This window comes from Chelonia mydas, chromosome 10 (genome assembly GCF_015237465.2).
Source record: "Chelonia mydas isolate rCheMyd1 chromosome 10, rCheMyd1.pri.v2, whole genome shotgun sequence".
NCBI lineage: Eukaryota > Metazoa > Chordata > Testudines > Cheloniidae > Chelonia > Chelonia mydas.
The window spans coordinates 18657939-18678790 of record NC_051250.2 but is presented as its reverse complement, the minus strand read 5'-3'; the positions used below and the strand labels follow the sequence as shown (position 1 = coordinate 18678790).

The window sequence follows — 20852 nt, the reverse complement described above, 5'->3', positions numbered from 1 at the left end:
AATCATCCTTTAACAGCCAAATTAGCATCTATTCCCTGTGCTCTTTTTACATAGCAGAAAGGACTATTTTTGACACAGTGGATGCATGCACCTTTCATCTTTACAAACTTTTAGGTTCAAATTCTGTGTATTTATATTTTTTGCCTTTTATATTTTCTTCTTTTATGTGAGACACAAGATTATGTTTCTTTGTGTAGTTTTCAGTGGCTGTCACAAACCTTAGAGGTTTAAGCTACTGACAGTTATTAAAGTACAATTTACTTATTACAGTCAAACAGAAAAGCATATGGAAAAGGCAAACTGCATTAACATCTGCTGTCTCTTCTCCATCTGCTCCCTTGGCTTTGCTCTTGTCCAAATCTGCCAGAACTGCTAGTTTCCAAGGATCTTATGGCATGTGAACCATTTCTTCCACTAAAATAAATAATTTGTTCATTCTGATTGAACTGCAGAATATTTGCATTCTTTCTGATGCAAAACGGGCCCATACAAAAGTTTTGTTGTTGGTTTTTTTGAAGTTTGAAATGTTTGGATGCGATAGGACAGGGGAAAATATGAAGGCTGCTATATCCAGGATGGATTTTCTAATGGCAGCATCCAAGCCTTAAATGGTGAGATCTCCTCCTTCATTTAGTGCCTTTTCCTTTTTTCCTCCTGAGCATGTGTAATCAATATTTGAAGAATGTCAAAAAATAGTTACAACCAACACAGAAGATTTTTCATATCCATTACATTCCGCTTCCATGGACTCTAGCAGGTCTCTGGTATACAGGTGTGATGCCTGAAGCTTCTAAAGAACGAGTACAGGATGTCAACTCTGAGCGCTCTAGCTGACAGGTTAGATCACTAAGGAGAATGGAGTCACTTATTTTGACAAGAAGGAAGGAAAGAATCTGAAGCATTGTTTCTCTCTAATACATTCTCGCTGTGACTTGACTTCTTGTAATTTTGTTTTTCATTTATTAGTGTTGTCATTCTCATTATCATGATGATGATCTTCCTTTTCTATGTATCATAACACGAGAATGCAGAGAGTGCCTGGATGGCTCTAACTAAATATCTTTTGAGTTTTACTCCATGCTGAAACAGAACATGCTTTTCGTGTTCTTGGCTGCTTGTGTATTCTGAAGGAGTATGGACCCAAGTTGTATCTCCAGGATGATATTACTAAGAAATGGCCACCAGTTCTTCTCTGCGTTTGTGGTGATCTTTGTTTGGCAATCATTCCTACAGGACACGGATGTGAAGAAGTAGCAAGTTTCTTAGGACAAGGAGAATTTTATTTCTGACATGATATTAGCAAATTCGAAGATATGTTATCTTAGGCTGGATTAATCCAATATGTGCATATCATTTGGAAGGGATAATGAGGGCCGCTGTGACTGTAGATGATATTTAGAGAATCATCAAATTAGGTTCTCTTGGAAAAATCGCAGTAATAGTCAGCAGCTCTTGTAGTGACTGTTACGCAAGGAACTGGTACAGACAGTGGAGTCTTGACAGCTGCATTGTAGTTTTGATGAAACTGATCTGATCATGCATAAATGCATGTAGTAAAAGCATTGAAAAGTGGTGATAACCAAGCTCGAGTGCTTCTGCTAACATACTGGATTCTTAATTGGGCTTCAAACCATCAGGCCACAACATGGAGGCAGTCCTGGGGCATTGCTGAATTGTGCCAAAGTAAACTGATCCCTTCAGTTCACTGTTGATGTTTACTGCGCCCCAATCAATTATCCTGGCTCGGAGGTGGACACTGCACTGAAACAAAGATAGTCATTAGGGAAATGCCTTCACAATAACATTTGCTACACTTGCGTTTACCAGTTACAGTGGTTTAGAGAATCTGATTTGAAATAAGGCACTATCCACAACCTTTTCCTTCCTCTTTTGAAACATCCCTCTGTGGTGCTAGAGTCTCATTAGAGCCATATGGCTTTAAGGATGTTAATCATTGAACAGAAGAGCAAAACACATAACTTCTGTAGTTCGGTGCATGAGAGAGGTTTTGATCTAAACAAAGAAATAGCCCACTCGAAGGTGAGAGTACAAAAAGAAGGATTTGATGTAGTAGTTCCTGTTTGCAAAGGTGTTATCCTCTGACTTTTCTGGCAACAAGAAGGTATTATTATTGAATAATTACTGGCATTACCAAATAATATGTCTCAGAGATATAATTAATATTAAGCAGAGGGGAAGCTTTTTAATTATCCTCCTTTTGTAGTTCAGTTTAAATCCTTCTTGGACATAGGATAACGATAAAATAAAAATGATTGTGCAAACAGACCAGTTCTTTGTTGGGCATTTCATAAAATCATAGGACTGGGAGGGACCTCGAGAGATCATCTAGTCCAGTCCACTGCATTCAAGGCAGGATTAAGTATTATCTAGACCCACCCCTGACAGGTGTTTGTCTAACCTACTCTTAACAACCTCCAATGATCGAAATTCTACAACCTCCCTAGACAATTTATTCCAGTGGTTAAACACCTTGATAGTTAGGAAGTTTTTCCTAATGTCCAACCTAAACCTCCCTTGCTGCAATTTAAGCCCATTGCTTCTTGTCCTATCCTCAGAGGTTAAGAAGAGCAATTTTTCTTCGTCCTCTTTGAAACAACCTTTAATGTACTTGAAAACTGTCTTCTCTTTTCCAGATTAAACAAACCCAGTTTTTTCAGTCTTCCCTCATAGGTCATGTTTTCTAGACCTTTCATCATTTTTGTTGCTCTTCTCTGGACTTTTTCTGTTTTTTCCAGAGATGTGGCACCCAGAACTGGACACAATACTCCAGCTGAGGCCTAATCAGCATGGAGTAGAGCGGAAGAATTACTTCTTGCATCTTGCTTACAACACTCCTACTCATACATCCCAGAATGAAGTTCAGTTTTTTTGCAACGATGTTACGCTGTTGTCTCATATTTAGCTTGTGCTCCACTGTGACCCCCAGATCCCTTTCTGCAGTACTCCTTCCTAGGTAATCATTTCCCATTTTGTATGTGTGCACCTGATTGTTCCTTCCTAAGTGGAATACTTTGCATTTTTCCTTGTTGAATTTCATCCTATTTACTTCAGACCATTTCTCCAGTTTGTCCAGATCATTTTGAATTATAATCCTATCCTCAAAAGCACTTGCAGCCCCTCCCAGCTTCGTGTCGTCCATAAACTTTATAAAAGTATTCTCTATGCCATTATCTAAATCATTGATGAAGATACTGAACAGTACTGGACCCAGAACTGATCTCTGCGGGACCATACTCATTATGCCCTTCCAGCATGACTGTGAGCCACTGATAACTACTCTCTGGGAATGATTTTCCAACCAGTTATGCACCCACCTTACATAGTTCCATCTAGGTTGTATTTCCCTAGTTTGTTTATGAGAAGGTCATGCGAGACAGTATCAAAAGCCTTACTAAAGTCAAGATATACCACATCTACTGCTTCCCCCCCCACCCCCATCCACAAGCCTTGTTACCCTGTCAAAAAAAGCTATTAGGTTGGTTTGACATGATTTGTTCTTGACAAATCCATGATGACTGTTACTTATCGCCTTATTATCTTCTAGAGGTTTGCAAATTGATTGCTTAATTATTTGCTCCATTATCTTTCTGGGTACAGAAGTTAAGTTGACCAGTCTGTAATTCCCCAGGTTGTCCTTATGTCCCTTTTTATAGATTGGCACTATATTTGCCCTTTTCCAGTCTTCTGGATCTCACCCATCTTCCATGACTTTTCAAAGATAAACGCTAATGGCTCCGATATCTCCTCAGTCAGCTCCTTGCGTATTCTAGGGTGCATTTCATCAGGCCCTGGTGACTTGAAGACATGTAATATATTCAGTATGTTTTAAAACTAGTTAGTGCTTCGCATAGCTGGTAGCAGCATGTGAAGTATACATCTGTCCAGAGTTAACAACTTGACTGTAACAGTGTCATTGGGGCAAAAGTGACAAGCATTGTGATTGGAACTTTGGGCTTCCATTTTATCTCATAGACATGTGCTATCCTGCATGACTTCACAGTAGTTGCAAGTGTTCAGATATATGATCAGCAATTGCTGGCATATGCTTTACTGTGTGAATAGAAAAATGGCAGTTCTCCACACCAGAGAGTTTCATTTTACTTCTAGGTCCTGGGCCCAGCCCTGTAATATAATGTATGGCTTGTGGGGAAGGGCAGTTGTATGTGGTGGCGGTCATGGGGTGAGGGGTTTGTTTTTTGTTTTGTTTTTTGCCATGAGACAATGCCACATTTTACCAAGGGAAAAAATCACAAAAATGTGCTGTCAGTGTAAAACGACAGCAAATTTTGCACGTGCTGCAGGGAAAATCAATCATGTCACAGAAATAGACCATGAACATTTGCCATTCAGGATTTGATTGAATACAGTCTGTGCATCTTTGTAGTATTTATAGGACTTTCCTGATACAGGAAACAGCAGCAAGAAACTTATTTTTCCTGACAGAGTAGCATTTTTTTTGTTTGGAAGAAAAGCACTGCACAAAGAAATGCACACCTTACCGAAATAAAAACAGCTCCTATTATGTGCTTTTGTAAAATTATTAGGATGTTCTTTAACTTACCTTCTGAAGTCTATAAAAGGAGCCATCTTGTGGTGCTGCATTTCCACTAAATTGCAAGATCATGGAACATTTTTAACTGCATAAATTATATACATTGTTGATTAAAAAGAGGAGGTGAAGGGGTGAAGGAGGGAGTGAAAATATAAGGCTAGATCTTCAATTAGATTAAATCTGCATAGCTTCACTGGATTCAGTTTTGATTTACACCATCTGGGGTTCTGGACCATGGTATTCATATCTCTGTTAGTGTATATAGGTTAGGCTGCATCTCCAATGGCAGGTTGCTTTGCAGTGCTTTAGAATGTAAAGCTATGATAAAGTAGTGGTTCTTGCATACTACAGGAATTAATATTCCCACTGCCTAATTCTGGAAGGTGGTTAGCAATGGAGCTTTCTGAACAGAGACCCTTAACCCTGCTGCTGAAAGACACAAATTAATTCTTAAGAGCTTTGTATCATTTGCTGTTTTTTCAACAGCTGGAAATCTTACTAAGAACACAACTCTCTTTGATACTTTCTTTTAGTCAAAATGTTTGTAGTCATAATCTTCTCCCTCTTGTCTATTGTTGACTGATTGGGTACATGCTGTAGAGACATAGTTGAAAGATGAGCTCATAATTTATATGGGCTAGATTTTCAAAGTTAAGCATGCAAGTGCACATATACATTTGAGTATGCTTAAGTTGTGTGTGAAAATATATAATGGAGGCCAACAAAGATATCTGAAGAAATGCGTAGTCAATTAGTCAGCCAGCTGTCTATGCATGTAATTAAGTATTTGATTCGGATGTACTTATCAGATATTGTATTCATAAACAAGAGCCATGATAGTGGTAACAGGGTGCTGTTAAAAAGTCGACATTTGGCATTAGAGACTGTTACAAAGTTACTCCCCGTTCTACGTACGGGGGGGAAACTATTTCTCTCACGCCATTGTATGTTACGGTTGGCAACTGCTGATTTTTTTTTTTAATGCTATTTAGTTTCATCATGGATTTTAATAACCTATCAGATTATGACTCTCGCAGAGTATGAATATTTTGCATCTGTACTCATACACAGAATCCCAAATGATTTACTTTCTCTCCTGAGACAGATGATGCGCACTCTCTCTCTCTGGGTATGTCTTCACTAGCAGCGTTAAAGCACTGCCACAGTGCTGTAAACTAGCTCTCTCTCTCTCTCTCTCTCTCTCTCTCTCTGATGAAGGTGATGGGGGATTGTACAGTGAAATCCATGAATGTAGCAGTGAATATATATTTGCAGCAGAGTTCAGACAAAACTGCTTTGAGGCACAAAAATTTTTGTGATAATTTTTTATTGTTTAGTATTAACACAAATCAGCATTCTAATGAGCAATAATTCCATGCACTGCCCTGTGTACAGAATGTTCTTTCCCAGAGTAGGAATAATTTGCACAAAAAGGTGTTTTCTTGCTGTATCACGGTGTCTTCACACAAATATGGGGGCCTCACCCCTCCTTGTCTCTTTCCACCAAATGCTTGCCAATTGGCTTCTCCATGAGTGTTTCGCAGGGGAGACAAAATTGGTGTGGAAGACTTCCACTCAAGGCTCCTCCTGTTGGGCATGGTTCTATGGTATATGCGCATGGATATTTAATTCAGAATTTAGTCCTTAGATTTGAAATGTAGAGGCCCATTTTGATGCTTGGAATAGGGAGGAAAAAACCTACAAAAACTTCTTTATAGAAGTACACCATTGGTAGAGTTTACTCTTGATGCTTTTAAAGTATAAATGGGATACTTTGGGCCTGATCCTGCTTTTCTATATTTAATGGCAAAGCTTCCATTGACTTAATTGGGGGCAAGATGAGGCGTTTTATCTACTAAGCTACGAACGCTAGCACCTGTCTGCCTTCAGGTGTTAAGTCTTCCTTCTGGTGATGAATTTATCATTTATGGTTGCAAGAAAGGTATGTGCAGAATCTCACGAAGAAATGAATGTTTTAAATGCAATATAAAGGTTACAGAGTTCAAGTTTATAAGTTGAAATTTTCAGTGCAAGGCTTAATTTACGGTGTGTGTGTGTGTGTTGCATCTTCAAGCAATAATAATAATGGAGAAGGAAAAAGAAGACAAGTTTCTCCATGTCTGATAGTAGGAATGGAGCAGAAGGATCTACTGGGCCAATGACTAGCTGATCTATATACGGTAACTTTATAAGAGAGTGGGAGTTGAGAACAGCTTCCCAAGGTCTACCCTTGAAAGAGAAAATTATTCTACTTTCAATGCTAGAGATAGGGCTCACTTATAACAATATTTTTGCATGTAGTCTGAATGTGATTAGGTCTCTACAACAACAAAGAATAGCACATTTTGCTATTGGCAGGAAAATATCCCACTGTCTCCTTCAATTAGGATCCTGTATTGTTAACATCAGTAGTGCTCTCTCTATTTATAAGGTTGCTTCAAGACCCTGGTATAACTCTCCATCTGTTGAGTGTTTCAGTTGATTTGCAAGTGCAAAGAGAGACAAAGAAGGAGCTGCCAAGAAACAGACAGATGTGCAAGAGATGAGAAAAATGGATTTTCAAACAGAGAGCCCACTAAAACATACATTGTGGTATCATCTTAATGGGAAATGACTGGTTTTCGAGAGGATGGTTCTCTGGGATGACTTTTTGTGCTGATGTGAAAAATTAAAGAGATCCCTGGGAAATAAAGTGTGCAGTTGGTCCAACATTATCAACATTATGGGCCAAGAAAACCCTTCTTCGTACAGATGGCTTAAGACCAGGTTGGGTTGCATTCATTTATACTTTAGCATATTACCAGTGAATACCATTTGTAGTCAACAGCTTCTTGAAGCCTTACTCTTCAGTTACAGAGCCTGATTTTCCACTGCCTGGCCACTTGGCATAGAGCGCCACCGTCATGTATTGGTCTGAGCCTGCAGCCACTGGCCAGCCAAAATCACTAGTGACCTCTGTGAGAGCTGTGAGTGAGTAGGGACTTCAGGATTAAATGGAGTGGAGATTAGGTAGCATTTTACAATCAAATTGCACAGATGTGAAGTGACCGCATGAAGGGCTGGAATTTGGAGGATCATGCCCATTGTCTGCCATCTGTCATGTATTATTTTATTTTCCAGCATTTCAAGTTTTCAGGTAGCACTGTTAATTGTTTTATTTATAGAATTTTTGCTTTAGTTAGAGTCTTTGCCCCTCAAGAATTTGTATTTCTGCAGACACACTAAGTCCTATGTTGTAATGAGCTTACAGTATATCACTTGTTAGCTCATGTTGAAGAGTTAATGCAAGCCGTAGTTTTTTATATATGTCTTTGATGCATGTAAGGCAAATTTCTCTCTTCAAATTCCAGGGGGAGAGCACACTTGGGGGGGGAGGGGGAATAATTAAAGAAGTGAAAGACACAAGAATAAATCTTCTGTTTGTCTTCCTTTTTCTCTTGAGGTTTCATCACACCTGCCTACCAGCAGTATCTGTGTGCTAACACCCACTAGCTGCGAAAGAGCTTTTTTATTTAAACACTCAGGGCCAGAACCTCAACTGGTGTAAATCAACACAGCTCTGTTAAGATCAGTGGAGCTATGCTGATTTACACCACCTGAGGGCTTGGTCCTCAGAGTTGTATTTGTGGTACGGTTCAAATCTGTACTTGAAATACAGATGGGCCCAAGCTACAAAATTTAGCTCCTGATCCAACATTATGAAAATCCAGAGATATTTAGGTCTGAGCTTAGAGTCAGTCCTTTATAGACCATGGGATAGTTGAAAAATTCAGAAACAGAAATACATTTCCCTAGTCTCAGGATGGGAAGGGGGTATTCATCCAGGGGTTTTGTTCAGGCTGATTTGTAATCTTCAAAAAAAAATTGTCCCACACAGAAATTCCCAAGACAAATGGTATTGGCGATCCCATCCCTCTGTCCTTTCTTCCTTACCCACTTGCTATTTGCTGTACAGATTAGGGCTTTTTAATGTAGAGCATTCAGTGGGTTTTTTAATTTAGAGACAATCATTTAGAAATAATCAAACTGTAAGATGGGATGTTGCCAAGATATACAGAAATACCTTATCCTGGAGTTGCCTTAAGAGACCTTTGAAAGACTTTAATGAAAAAGACAGATTTTTTTTTCTCATCACTGGAACTAGGTATTTTGGCCCCAAGTGTTGAATGATGGAATGTTCCAATTATAGGCAAAAAGTGCTTTAAAATGTATTTAAAATGAAAACTTACCTCAGGGATACTTTTGATTGCTGTAAAGTGGCTTCCCTGTAGGTTTACCTTCTGCACGCTGGTATTGTTGAAACTCAACAAATAAAGTTCTTGTTTGTTCTTTCACATCCATCTCCCCCCCCCCCCCCCCCCCGTAGTCCTCGTTCTTAACTCCCTAAAGTTTAAGAGCTACATATAGAGAATAAATTGGTGTGCATAGGGGGAGGGATGGTGAGGATTTATTTTGTTGGAATAATTAGTATCATGTGTTGTATTGTTAAGGGATAAAACTAACAGGTCATGAGTGATGAAAATCCCACTGTTTACTTTCACAAATGTGTGCAACCAGTTCTGCTGCCAACTGGGTATTTTCTGCAAATGCTAGTTTAGTAATTAGTGAATTTTCAAAGAGTTTTAACTAGCAGTTTCAAAATGGATGGATGGTCTTGCAGGTAACGAATAGGGCTATGGGTCATCTGTCCCCAGCTCAGCCACAGGCTTGTGTGATCATAAGCAAGTCATTTAACTGCCCTAAAATTCACTTTACTCATTTGTAAAATGGAGCTAATAAGCCTAGATCCTTAGCTCTGCCTGGAGGCTACCTGGTACTGCTGAGAAGTGAGGGCAAAGTTGGCTTTAACCTACCTATCTAATTCCTTATCTAATTCCTACACCTTCTGATAGCTGGCCTGGGCTGGCCTTCTGCATAATTTAGAAGAGCCTCAAAATGGTTAGTTCCTCATTTAGGCCACCTATAAGTCTGTTGAACTAGGTGGCCCCAATGCTATAGGTCTTGCCTATGCCCAGGAGTAACACTGACTCCTCCATATCACATCTACTTACTTGTGCGATACCCACAAGTGCCTCTCTGTGTTCCCACTTGCACCAGAACATGCCATTTGCCTTATTTAAGGCATGCAACAAGCACACTATATTTTGAATATGTAATCTGTAATGTGTAATATCTAACTCAGTGTTCATTCTCCAGATCTTTGTAACCTGGATAATTTAAACCACCCATGTAACTAATGTTTCACTGATGATAACCTGATTTAACTGAGCGTTAAAAGTTAAAATGTACATGCAACTGTCTTTGTGCTTTTTTGTCTAAGCAGATAAATGTAGTAGCCATTCCTGCCATTTAAATTCTAGACTAGAGGCAGTGGAAAATCCTCTGATAAGACTGGGAATAGTGAGTGACATTTTCTAAAATGGGTTTGGTTTTTTTAAAATTCAGATCCCACTACAGTGCGATCCATATCACAGAACAATTATTGCAGTTTTCCTATTTGTGCCTGATCTGGAATTTGCTCTAAACATGCCTAAGGTCGAATGAGAATGGAGGACATTATTGTATTTAATTATTTCATGAGAATAAATAAGGATTCCAGCAACAGCTTAGAGGTAATGTAACAGTAGAACAATTAGAGTTTCTGAGCTACTGCACAAACATACAAATGCAAGATCATTACAATAAGTACATTGAATATTTTGACTTATTTTATTTTAATGAGCATAACTATCCTAAGGTTATAGCGATTGGTAAGAATAAAGGAAACATGACAACTATCAAACATATGAAATAATAGCCAATTTGTCAAAGCAGTATCAGTTCAATAGAGATGTCTTTTTGGTATAATGTTAATGAGCTTTATATTTTTTACATTTCTCTTGTTCTATTTGCTGCTTGCTTCTTTTCTTGTTGGGTCATGTGCTGGAGGCATGGTCTGAACACAGGTTGGGAGCCGGTTACCGCTGAGGTCTAAGCCTGGCTTTGCTTTGATATTGAATCACTGTATGTCCTTGGGCAAGTTGTTATCTCATTCCTCCTTCTACACCCCCACTCTGTAAAACAGGAATAATAATCTGCTTCCTCAGGGAGGAGGTGTGAGAAATAATTAGCTAACATTTGTAAAGTGCTTTGACTATGAAATGTGATTATTACCACCAAGAATTATTACCATCATTCATTATTGTTAGTGGATGTCATCACTGGACAAACTGACTCTGTTTTATTAGACCTACCAGAAGTGACAAGAAAATTTGGAGAAGCCTACACAAAAGTCAGTATGTATTCCTGAAGTTAGTTTCATACCAGTTTTCCACCACGTCCTCTGGCTGTTGGTAGCATTAATAAAGGGAGACATTGTCTGTTCTTGGGGCCTAAAAAATGTATTCCTCATCTACTAGCTTGAGGGCCAGTACTTATTATGGTGAGAAATATCTACTCAGCCACACCCCCTGCACGCTAAAGGAATAAAGCAGTTGTTCTGTGTGTTTAACTGAAGTATTGTCAATCAATTTCCCATTTAATCAGTTTATTAAACATGTAAGTAAGTCCTGTGGTTCCCTCACTATTGTCCTAGCTTTTTCTCCATTCACTCCCCTTTTTCTTGTTTTTCTTTCAAGGAATAGATCATCTTTTCTCTCAGGTGTTTGTTTCCACTCGTTTCTTAACCCTTTTATACCCCACCTTCCCTCATTACCCCCATAGTCTTTCTCTGACATGCACAGTCCTCCCCTCTCTCATATGAATATATATATCCTGTTTCTTAATCAAAATACCGTGCTTCCTGGGAGAGATTTTCAAAGAAACACAGGGGAGTTAGGTACCTAACTGCCATTGACTTTTCATGGGAGTTGGGCACCTCACTTCTTTATGCCTTTGAAAATTCTCTCACCCCCATCCATACAATATCTCTCCCTTATGCCCATTCCACGCACACCCTCACCTACTCAGTGTCTCCTCTATCCATCTCTGACACAGGGCTTGAAAAATGTAACATAGCTAGCAGCCAGAGGGCTAAACTGTGATAAGAGGCCCCACTGAGTAGGTAGCCATGTGCATAGGCACTGACTCCAGGGGTGCTCTGGGGTTCAAGTACCAACTACAAAAAAAAAAAAAAAAAAAGTGGGAGCTCAGCACTCACCAGCCACAGCTATTTGGAGGATGAGGGAGGCGCTTGGGGGAGGGAGGAGAGCAGCAAGCAGCAGGCGAGGGCTTTGGCGGAAGGGTTGGAGTGGGGCAGGAAGAGGCCAAGTGAGGGCAGGGGCCGTGAGGGAAGGAGCAGAGCTGGGATGGGGCCTCAGGACAGAGCAGGCGTGGAGCACCCCCAGGGAAAAATAAAACTCTGGGCCTATGGCCACATGTCCCCTCTGCATTTCCTCTCACTGCTACTCATGCAGTAGCTTGCATAAATGTCAGCGGTGGAGCTGTGCAGAATTTGGCAGCTGTGTTTTACTAACCAGCTTGATGAGAAAAAAAATGGATATCTGAATGTAAATTCATTTTTGCTACCTACAACACTTATTCACTTCTGGAGAATGTTTGTATGAATGTTGCAATAGAACATTAGGAGGAAGAAGAGAAACTTGCTGTCTCATGCCAATTGTGAGGGGGAAACGCCCATCATACATTGTAGAATTTCACTGAATTTGCTTAGTGTATCAGTCACACTTTGAGCTCTAAGGGACTGGATAATTTTATGACTAACAATTGAAGTCAGTCACAGATTTAGATAAGGACTGGTTTATTGGCAGGTTTGCATATTCATATGGAGTAATTAAAGATCAATACATGGGTTGTAAGCTGATTTCTGCACACGTTATGATGGAAGTGGTTCCCCCATGTATCCCATTGTACAGCCAGCCAAGTTTGTTGTGTTTTCCAACCCCCTTTTCTGTGAATCATCAAGTATTGGCCAGAACTGGAGGTGGAAACTGAACTTGTTAACCAAATATGCTGATTTGGTGTGACAAATCTTTTGTTTCTCTTTCTAGAGATACTTGCAATATGGAACAGCAAAAGATGGGTTTTTCTGGGTAGATCGCATAAATGTGCCCCATTTACACATGGCAGCACTTACCTGATGTATATTTCCCACTCCCAAAGTTCTTTTCTGATGCTATTCCACTTCCTCTCCCAGCAGTTCTTAATGAGATTAATAAATACGTTTTGGAGACTATTGAGTCATCTGGGAGAGGAAGTGGAATAGCATCAGAAAAGAACTTTGGGAGTGGGAAATACACATCTTGTGAGTGCTGCCATGAGGCTGGTTCCTGAGCTTTGCACTCTAAGCTGCCACAAGCGACTAAACTTTATTTTTCCTGTGACCCAGTCACTAAGGCTTGTAACAATCTGAGATGACAAAAAGGATGTGGTCTGCCTTGAGATTCTTCCTGCTGACCCCTATCACCGTCACCAAGACCTGTCAGGAGCAGAACATTGAGCCTGATAACAAAACAAAATGTAACCTACGAATCTTCATTGGTAATCGCTGCTATGCTAAAATGAGTTTCTATAGCAATGGGGGGGGTGAAATTATGAAGCAAATTGTTATTCTATGCCTGATTAGGAGAGCTAATAATTGATTACATCAAAAAGGCTGGGGTGTTTAATGCCTGTTTTGCTTTAGTCTTCACTAAAAAGGTTAATGGTCACAAGATACTCAACACAGTATGAACAAGGGGAAAAGAATGCAGGTAAAGTTAGGGAAAGAACAAGTTAAAGAATATGTGGCCTGGTGAAATTCACCTTAGGGCACTTAAGGAATTAGTTGAAACAATCTCAGAACTGTTAGCAATTATCTTCGAGAACTCCTGGAGGACGGGTGAGGTCCCGGAGGACAGGAGAAAGGCAAACATAGTATCTGCTTTTAAAAAGGAGAACAAAGAGGATGCAGGGAATTATAGACTAGTCAGCCTAACTTAGATATCTGGAAAGATACTGGAACAAATTATTTAACAATCAGTTTGTAAGTACCAAGAGGATAATAGGGTTATAAGGAATAGATTTGTCAAGAACAACTCATGCCAAACCTACCTAAGTTCTTTGTTAGGGTTACTGACCTAGTAGATGGGGAGAAACAGTAGACGTGATATATCTTGATTTTTTAGTAAGGATTTTGACACAGTCTCACATGACATTCTCATAAGCAAACTAGGGAAATGTGATCTAGATTAAATTATTGTAAAGTGGGTGATAAGTTGGTTGAAAGACATACTCAAAGAGTCAAAAAGAAAAGGAGTACTTGTGGCACCTTAGAGACTAAACCAATGTATTTGAGCATAAGCTTTCATAAGCTACAGCTCACTTCATCGGATTCATCTGTAGCTCACGAAAGCTTATGCTCAAATAAATTGGTTAGTCTCTAAGGTGCCACAAGTACTCCTTTTCTTTTTGTGAATACAGACTAACACGGCTGCTACTCAAAGAGTCGTTATCAATGGTTCACTGCCAAACTGGGAGGGTGTATCTAATGAGGTCCTGCACTGGGCATGTTTAATCTTGAGAAAAGAAGAGTGAGGAGGGCCTGAAAACAGTCTTCAAATATGTTAAGGGCTATTATAAAGAGGATCGGGATCAAATGTTCTCCATGACCATCGCAGGTAGGACAAAAAGTAATGGGTTTAATCTGCAGTAAAGGAGATTTAGATATTAGGAAAAACCTTCTAACTGTAAGGATAAATAGGTTCTGGAATAAGCTTCCCAGGGAGGTTATGGTATCAACATCACTGGAGGTTTTTAAGAACAGGTTGGACAAATACCTGACAGTGGTGGTCTAGATATACTTGGTCTTGCCTCAGCACAGAGGGATGGATTTGACGACTTCTCAAGGTCCCTTCCAGCTCTACATTTCTATGACTCTGTACGTGTTTCCTTGGGTGCATTGCCTTTCCTGGATAAAACATTTTTTTAAGTTACAGCAGTGGTGATATGTATAACTGGCAATATGATCTTTTTAGGGAGGAGGAATATTAAAGAGAAAATCAGTTCTTAGACAGGTTTCCTTTTTGAACTATATAATTCATCAGGCTGTTGGAAAACGAACTACATTCCTGTGCAGGGATGAGGGGTGTAATCTGAACATCACTGACCACCATTCACTCCACTCGTACACGTTGTTTATTGATTATATATAACCTTTACTTATTGGCTGCACTGCTGTGATGCTGTGAAGCATCAGTCAGTAGCAACTTTCAAATCAAGTATAATTTTAAAAATGAAAAGTTTTATAATTGCCACGTAGCATCATATGAACACAGGAGGGGAGGGGCTGGACTGTAGCATCTTTACTCACATTGAGTAGTACTTTAGTCCATGAAGCCAATGGGACTACTCAAAGAGGAAATCACTGAGTGGTCTAGATTCTGAAGCACTTACTCATGCAAGTAGTCCCATTGAAGTGATTTGAAGCTACTCAAGGGCTTAACTCTGCTCCTTTTGAAGTCAGAGTTTCGATACTGACTTTAATGGGAGCAGAATCAAGCCCCACGGGAATCAATGCTCACAAACATGAGCCTCCCTATTCTGGCCCAGTGAGAATATGGGATCTGAGTGTGGGGATCGCAGCCTGATGTATACTTATTTGGTGTATTTTAATGTGTGTGCCTTTTTTTCTTTTTTTTAAATTGACTTTACTCTTTAATGTAGAAGTTGTATGTAATGGGATTTAAAAAGTGTAGTAACATGCATATAACTTTCCCCCTCCCTTTTTTAGGATGGTTATTTTTCCCACCGGCCAAAAGAGAAAATGCGAACAGACAGCAATAATGAAAACTCTGTACCCAAGGACTTTGAAAATATTGATAACAGTAACTTTGCTCCCAGGACTCAGCGGCAAAAATACCAGCCTGAACTGGTGAAGAAGCCTCTTAGCAAGCAGAAGGAGCACTTGAAAAAGAAACTAGAGCAAGAAGGAAAGCTGAAGGAGAACTCACTCCTGGGGAAGAACTCCAATGAAGTGCTTCAGTTCAGGCATCATGCTCAAAAGAACAGCAGCAGCAATTTGAAGGAGATTCACAAGTCTCCCCGACAGCCTCATTTAAAAAGGAGTGGGAACAACTCCCCTGAAATAAGATATGACCAGCCACCAAAATGTGAAATATCGGGCAAGGAGGCAATCTCAGCTCTGTCTCGGTCCAAATCCAAGCACTGTCGGCGGGAGATTGCAGAGATATACTGTCAACACAAGCAAGGAAAGCTGATGCCTGAGAAGGTGATGCGTTTGTGTCCCCTGGATGGTAAGTCAATAGATGCGAGAGTGGAATACGCTACAACACCACATGGGGAGGGGGGAACTTTATGCAATAATAGCCGCTTGACTCTGGTCCAGTACAATAAAAATCAACATTATGCAGTAAAGTATAATGTTACTTTTCTGGTTTGTGCCAAACAGCGAGTATCTAAAGATGTCTTTAACAGAGAACTGTGCAGAGAACACAAAATTCTTGTTAAGCTTATACTGAATGTTCTGCTTCAGTTTTCTTCCATTAGATTTTTCCCATGCAATTTTAACCAGTTTTCAAATGACGATGCTGATTCTTTTAGGCAGTAGCAGTTGCAGTGTTTCCCTCTAAAGTTAAAGAGGCATATTCGAGAGTGGATGTTCATTCATTCCATCCCATTATTCAGCAAAGGAGATGTATGTATGTTGGAAACATGGAGCCAACCACAGTGAACACTGGCACCTTGTGCCAGCCAACAAATGGGCAGCATTGCTGTCTCCTGCCAGGGGACAGAGAGCTGTTGGATGGAAGCTGTTAATCTGGAGGCAGGAAAAGTAGGGTAAATAGGATAGTAAAGTAATTTGTGGCTCAGTTCTGTTTTTAGTGAAGTGTTGGTGCAACAAATGTGGTTTTCAAAGCTTATTAGTTCCGAGTTTCAAATCCGAACCCGTAGCCAAAGACAAGGCTGTTTTATTGAGTTTTTTAAATGTGGGATCAGATTTGTGGCTTATTGCACAAGGCTTTCTTTTGGTGTGTGTGTGCTGACCTTCTTACACCCTTCAGGAAGAGCTCTCATTTCACCATTTATTTAACTATGAACTATCCATAGCTTAAAATGCATTCCTTTACTGCTGAATAGCTTGGGAGTGTGAAAGATTACTATTTGTGGTATTTCTACAGCACCGCTAAGGCTCCAGTCCCGCAATCAGCACTTCCGTGCTTGCGCAGGTTTAAGCATATGCTTAAGTTCTTTGCTGGATCAGAGCCTAAAGTGTACTTCGTGTTTTATAAACAAATAAGGAAAGGCCTGAAGAGGTACAAAGGGAGGGGTGCAACTAAATCAAGTCTGGTGAATGAGATCTTTCATTGTGTGAATTTATAATTTATAATTACTCTCTCATGTTTGGAGTCTCCATCATGCTCACACTAACACTCAGCATCACTTCTCTGAGTGGCAGAGAATAGGAAAACAGGAGACGGGTTAACAGACCTTGTGGAAGAATCAGATTTTAAGGAGGTATTTGGAGGAAAGAGTGGAGGCATGGCAGACCGGGTGAGAGAGGAAGGTAAAATCAAAAGATAAAGAGAGAAGAAGATCAAGCAGAACTCGACTTCAGTGGCAGGCTGAGTTATATTGAGCTCTCTCCCAAAATAGTTCAAGAAAGTGTCGGTAACGTATTCAGACTAAGGAATCTCTCAGCACACTGGTTACTGGTACTGTGTACCTGAGCCCTTTCCTGATAAATCATACCAAAAAATAAAATCTCAGATTCAGAAATTGTGGATTTACAGCAGATAGGGCTTGTCTACATGGACGTTTAGTTTGTGGCAAGCTGGGATATGGCTCTACCCAACGATAACTTGCTGATGCACATTAGCAGTTTGTTCATGCACTTTGTTGTAGTTCTGTTTCAAAGAGGTCTAGATCAAAATGCATTAATGCACTGTTAGTGTGCGTCAGCAGGGTCCACCCAGATAGTTAGTCCCCAGCAGCCTAGTGCAGGGTAGATTCACACCTCAGCTTGCCACAAACTAAATGTTCGTGTAGACAAGCCCTTAGAAATGTACATGATCACCAATATAATGTGTCTCTGGGCATCTTTATCACAGTCAGCAATAAAGTGTTAGGGTTACTCTGTTTGATGTATCTTCTGTTTGCTGGCCTAACTGTACCTGGGCACCTGGGGCTGTTTTATGTAAAATAACAACAGTGAGATTGGTCATTGCAAATGTCTGTTGTTATCATTTCCTCCTTTTTGTCCTTTAAGATACACAATTTGGGTCTGGCCTTGTGAGATAGTTGAGGGGGTCCAGCACCTTGCAACACACCCCTGTGGCTGCATCACTTGCCTGCTAATCTTTTCTCCTGGGACTTATTGTAACATGCCAAATCCCACCACAACTTTAAACAGCCACCATTCTTAACATCAGCCTTCCCCAGAAATATTTCCTGATTCTGTCTTTAAATATGGAATTTCCCACAAGTACCTCTGTCCAAGGGTGTGGACAAGCACCTTTCAGTCCTGGGCCAAAAATAATATTCGATACTCAATTGTCTCACAAATGGCAGCATATGACATAAAATTAAACCTTTTATTTATTATACAGTATAGTAAATGATAGAGGCAAATTGACAGGTAAGTGAGGAGACTAGGAAATAAGTCACTAAGATTATGTCAGTTGGTAAGTCATTTGATCAGTTTTTATTTTAAAAATGTGTGTGAATTTAGTAACAGCTGAGGCATGTTCCTGGACATCTACCTAAAGAGATAACCCCCCCACCCCCCAAATAAAAAACCCCAACAACCAACAGTTCCATAAATGAGGTGTGCAGGATGTATGTTAAAATATAAGGAGTAGACAGGCCATTGCTAGGAGTCTTCAGATTAGCAGGAATGTCCCTGGAGCTCCGTAAGATTTTTATTGTCAGCAGAGAGGCCCCTTTTTTGAGAATGCCTTTACTTAGGCAGATGGATCCTAGTAGAAAATGTTGACTTTTCTTTGTCTCAAGGTTATTCCATCCTGCCACACTGACAGCTGAAGTTAACCGTTTCAAACACTGCCAAATTCTCCTTCAGGTAGTGTTCCGTGTCGTCTCCCGTAGACACAGGGGTAGAAAGAGCAGGCTTGGCAGTTTTGCAGGGGGGAAGTGACAGAGCAGCAGCATAACCGATGAAACGCCAGATGCTAATGCAGAAGGTACAAGCGTACTGTGATGTAAGAGCCTTCTTAGGAATGGCAGAATTCCTAGGCAGCTTCTCAGCTGGGAAGTCCCACCCCTTTCCGAAGAGGAATTTTAGGGGTCAAGGAAAGACTTTAGGAGTCAACAGCGTGGCCTCTCGATGCCCTACAGGAGGCTCTCAAAACACCTTGTAGGGAGTAGGTCCGACTTAGATGTTCAACCCTTTCTCGTTAAAAAATGAGCCTGATTTTTAAAAAAAAAAAAAGTTGTAGTCCCTTGTATTTTACAGCTACATTTCTAAGATATTTATCCACAAAAACCTAACTGTGCTGTGATTTAGTAGGCCAGTTGGATCAGACGTTTCCTCCTTTTTATCCTAAACTGTATGTATTGTGCCCTGATAAACAACTGCGCCGTCCCTCAGAGGAGGTGGCTACATGAACCCAATATGTTCCTTAAAGGGGTGTTAAGCTTAATTAGGTAACATCTGTAGAGCACTAGCCTTGAGCGCTTGGAATGAAAGCACTATAGTGCTGGTATTCCTGATTCCTTGTGCATAGCTCTTAACGTTCTAAACATCAAGAAAGCTCTGCGCTGTGTGTCAGCACAAGTCAGACATTCTGGGGATCGATCTTAAGTGTTCAGCGTTCCAAGTGATGTATCCTTATGTTTGCATATGAAAAAGATTTGTTATCTGTTTACAAGACAGCTGTGAACTTTAAATATTTATGCATTGGTCCTACTCATTCATTCGTTATCTCAATGTATAAACTTGTTTAAGAGCTATGGGTTCCATTGAGATGTCATCTGGAGTGCAATTCCCTAGGATCCATTCATAGATGCATAGCTGTTCAAAGCTGCAGAATAGTTAAATGTGTTCATCAATCGTGGTATATGACTCCACTGAGCCAGACTGTCATAAATTCTAAGCAATACATTTACATCGGGGTTTGTCAAGAGGAGCAGTATTTTACAAACTTTTTTTTTCTTTGAAGTATTTTATTATGTTGAAAGGCAAGAGGTGTAGAAACTCAAATGGATTATGGAAAGGACTGTTTAAACCTACAGTGTCATCCATTGCAACTTCTCTGAAATGAATATGTTTGCTCCATGAGAACCAGAAGAGAGAAGCTCCTTTCCAGCTGCGTACTGCACACTGAGAGTATGATTGAAGCAGCAAAATAGAATATGAGACTTTACATGTCACCTGAATTGTTTAGCACTGTTAATATGCGTAGTTCTTTACAAATAGACACTGTCCCTCGCTCAAAGAGTACAAGGAATGATGACAAACCTGGGGTGGGGAGGGGGATGTCAGAGGCTTCAGCTATAATATTATGCTGTTGTGGAGGTCAGCATAGCAGGCAGCTTGAGGGGCACACTGCTTTGGTTTCTATGCACTTTACTTTGAGGGGAATGTTTAGAATTTATAGGAGTGTGTTTTGAACAGGAACTTGAAGGAGGAGAGGGTGGAAGTGTAGCAGGTGAAGTCTGGAAAGATGGATGAAGATACAAGGGGTGACATGGATGAATGGGCAAGTCTAGCGCTGTACTGATTACAAAAGGGAAGCAGGAAAATTGCCTTTTTGGTAACCAGGAAGATTGTCTTTTTGGTGGGGCTGGCATGACAGTTTAGTTTACTCTTTAGTAGGGGCAAGATGCAGAAGACTGCCTCCTCGCTGTGGCCACCCGTACCTCTGTGCTGTGTGCCACCGCAGGCTACCACTCCACTACCATTAGTTGTTCAAAGCCTTGTTTCTGGTTATCAAAACCATTGCTGGGTCAGGGTCCAGCTATGTCACTGAGTGTACCTCCATCTGTAACCCACCAAGACAGCTGCACGTCTCTGAGACAGCACATCGAAAGCCTGGATGAAGCCAGTGAAAGTTGGAGATGGAGAGCTCCTGGCTGTGGAACAAGTTTGGAGAGGAGGCCAGACTGAGAGATTGTACACTGTAAAACTCTCCTTTTTGACAAAGCTAGTCAAAGAGAGCTTACAGCGGCACAGCTGTACCGAGGTAGCTGCGCTACTGTAAGATTGCTTGTGTAGCCACTCGATGCTGATGGGAAACCTCTCCCATCAGCATAATAAAACCACCTCCACGAGCGGCAGTAGCTATGTCAGTGGGAGAAGCTTCTCCCACCAGTACAGCGCTGTCCA

General features: G+C 40.4%; 1 protein-coding gene across 1 annotated transcript in view; it reads left to right on the top strand.

Moving 5' to 3' along the window:
* Positions 1-20852, top strand: part of XYLT1 (xylosyltransferase 1) — a 310150-nt gene that overhangs the window by 148350 nt on the left and 140948 nt on the right. Inside the window, exon 3 of the mRNA XM_007064382.4 lies at positions 15282-15804. Coding sequence (XP_007064444.2) covers positions 15282-15804 — 523 coding nt within the window. The remainder of the gene's footprint in view (positions 1-15281; positions 15805-20852) is intronic.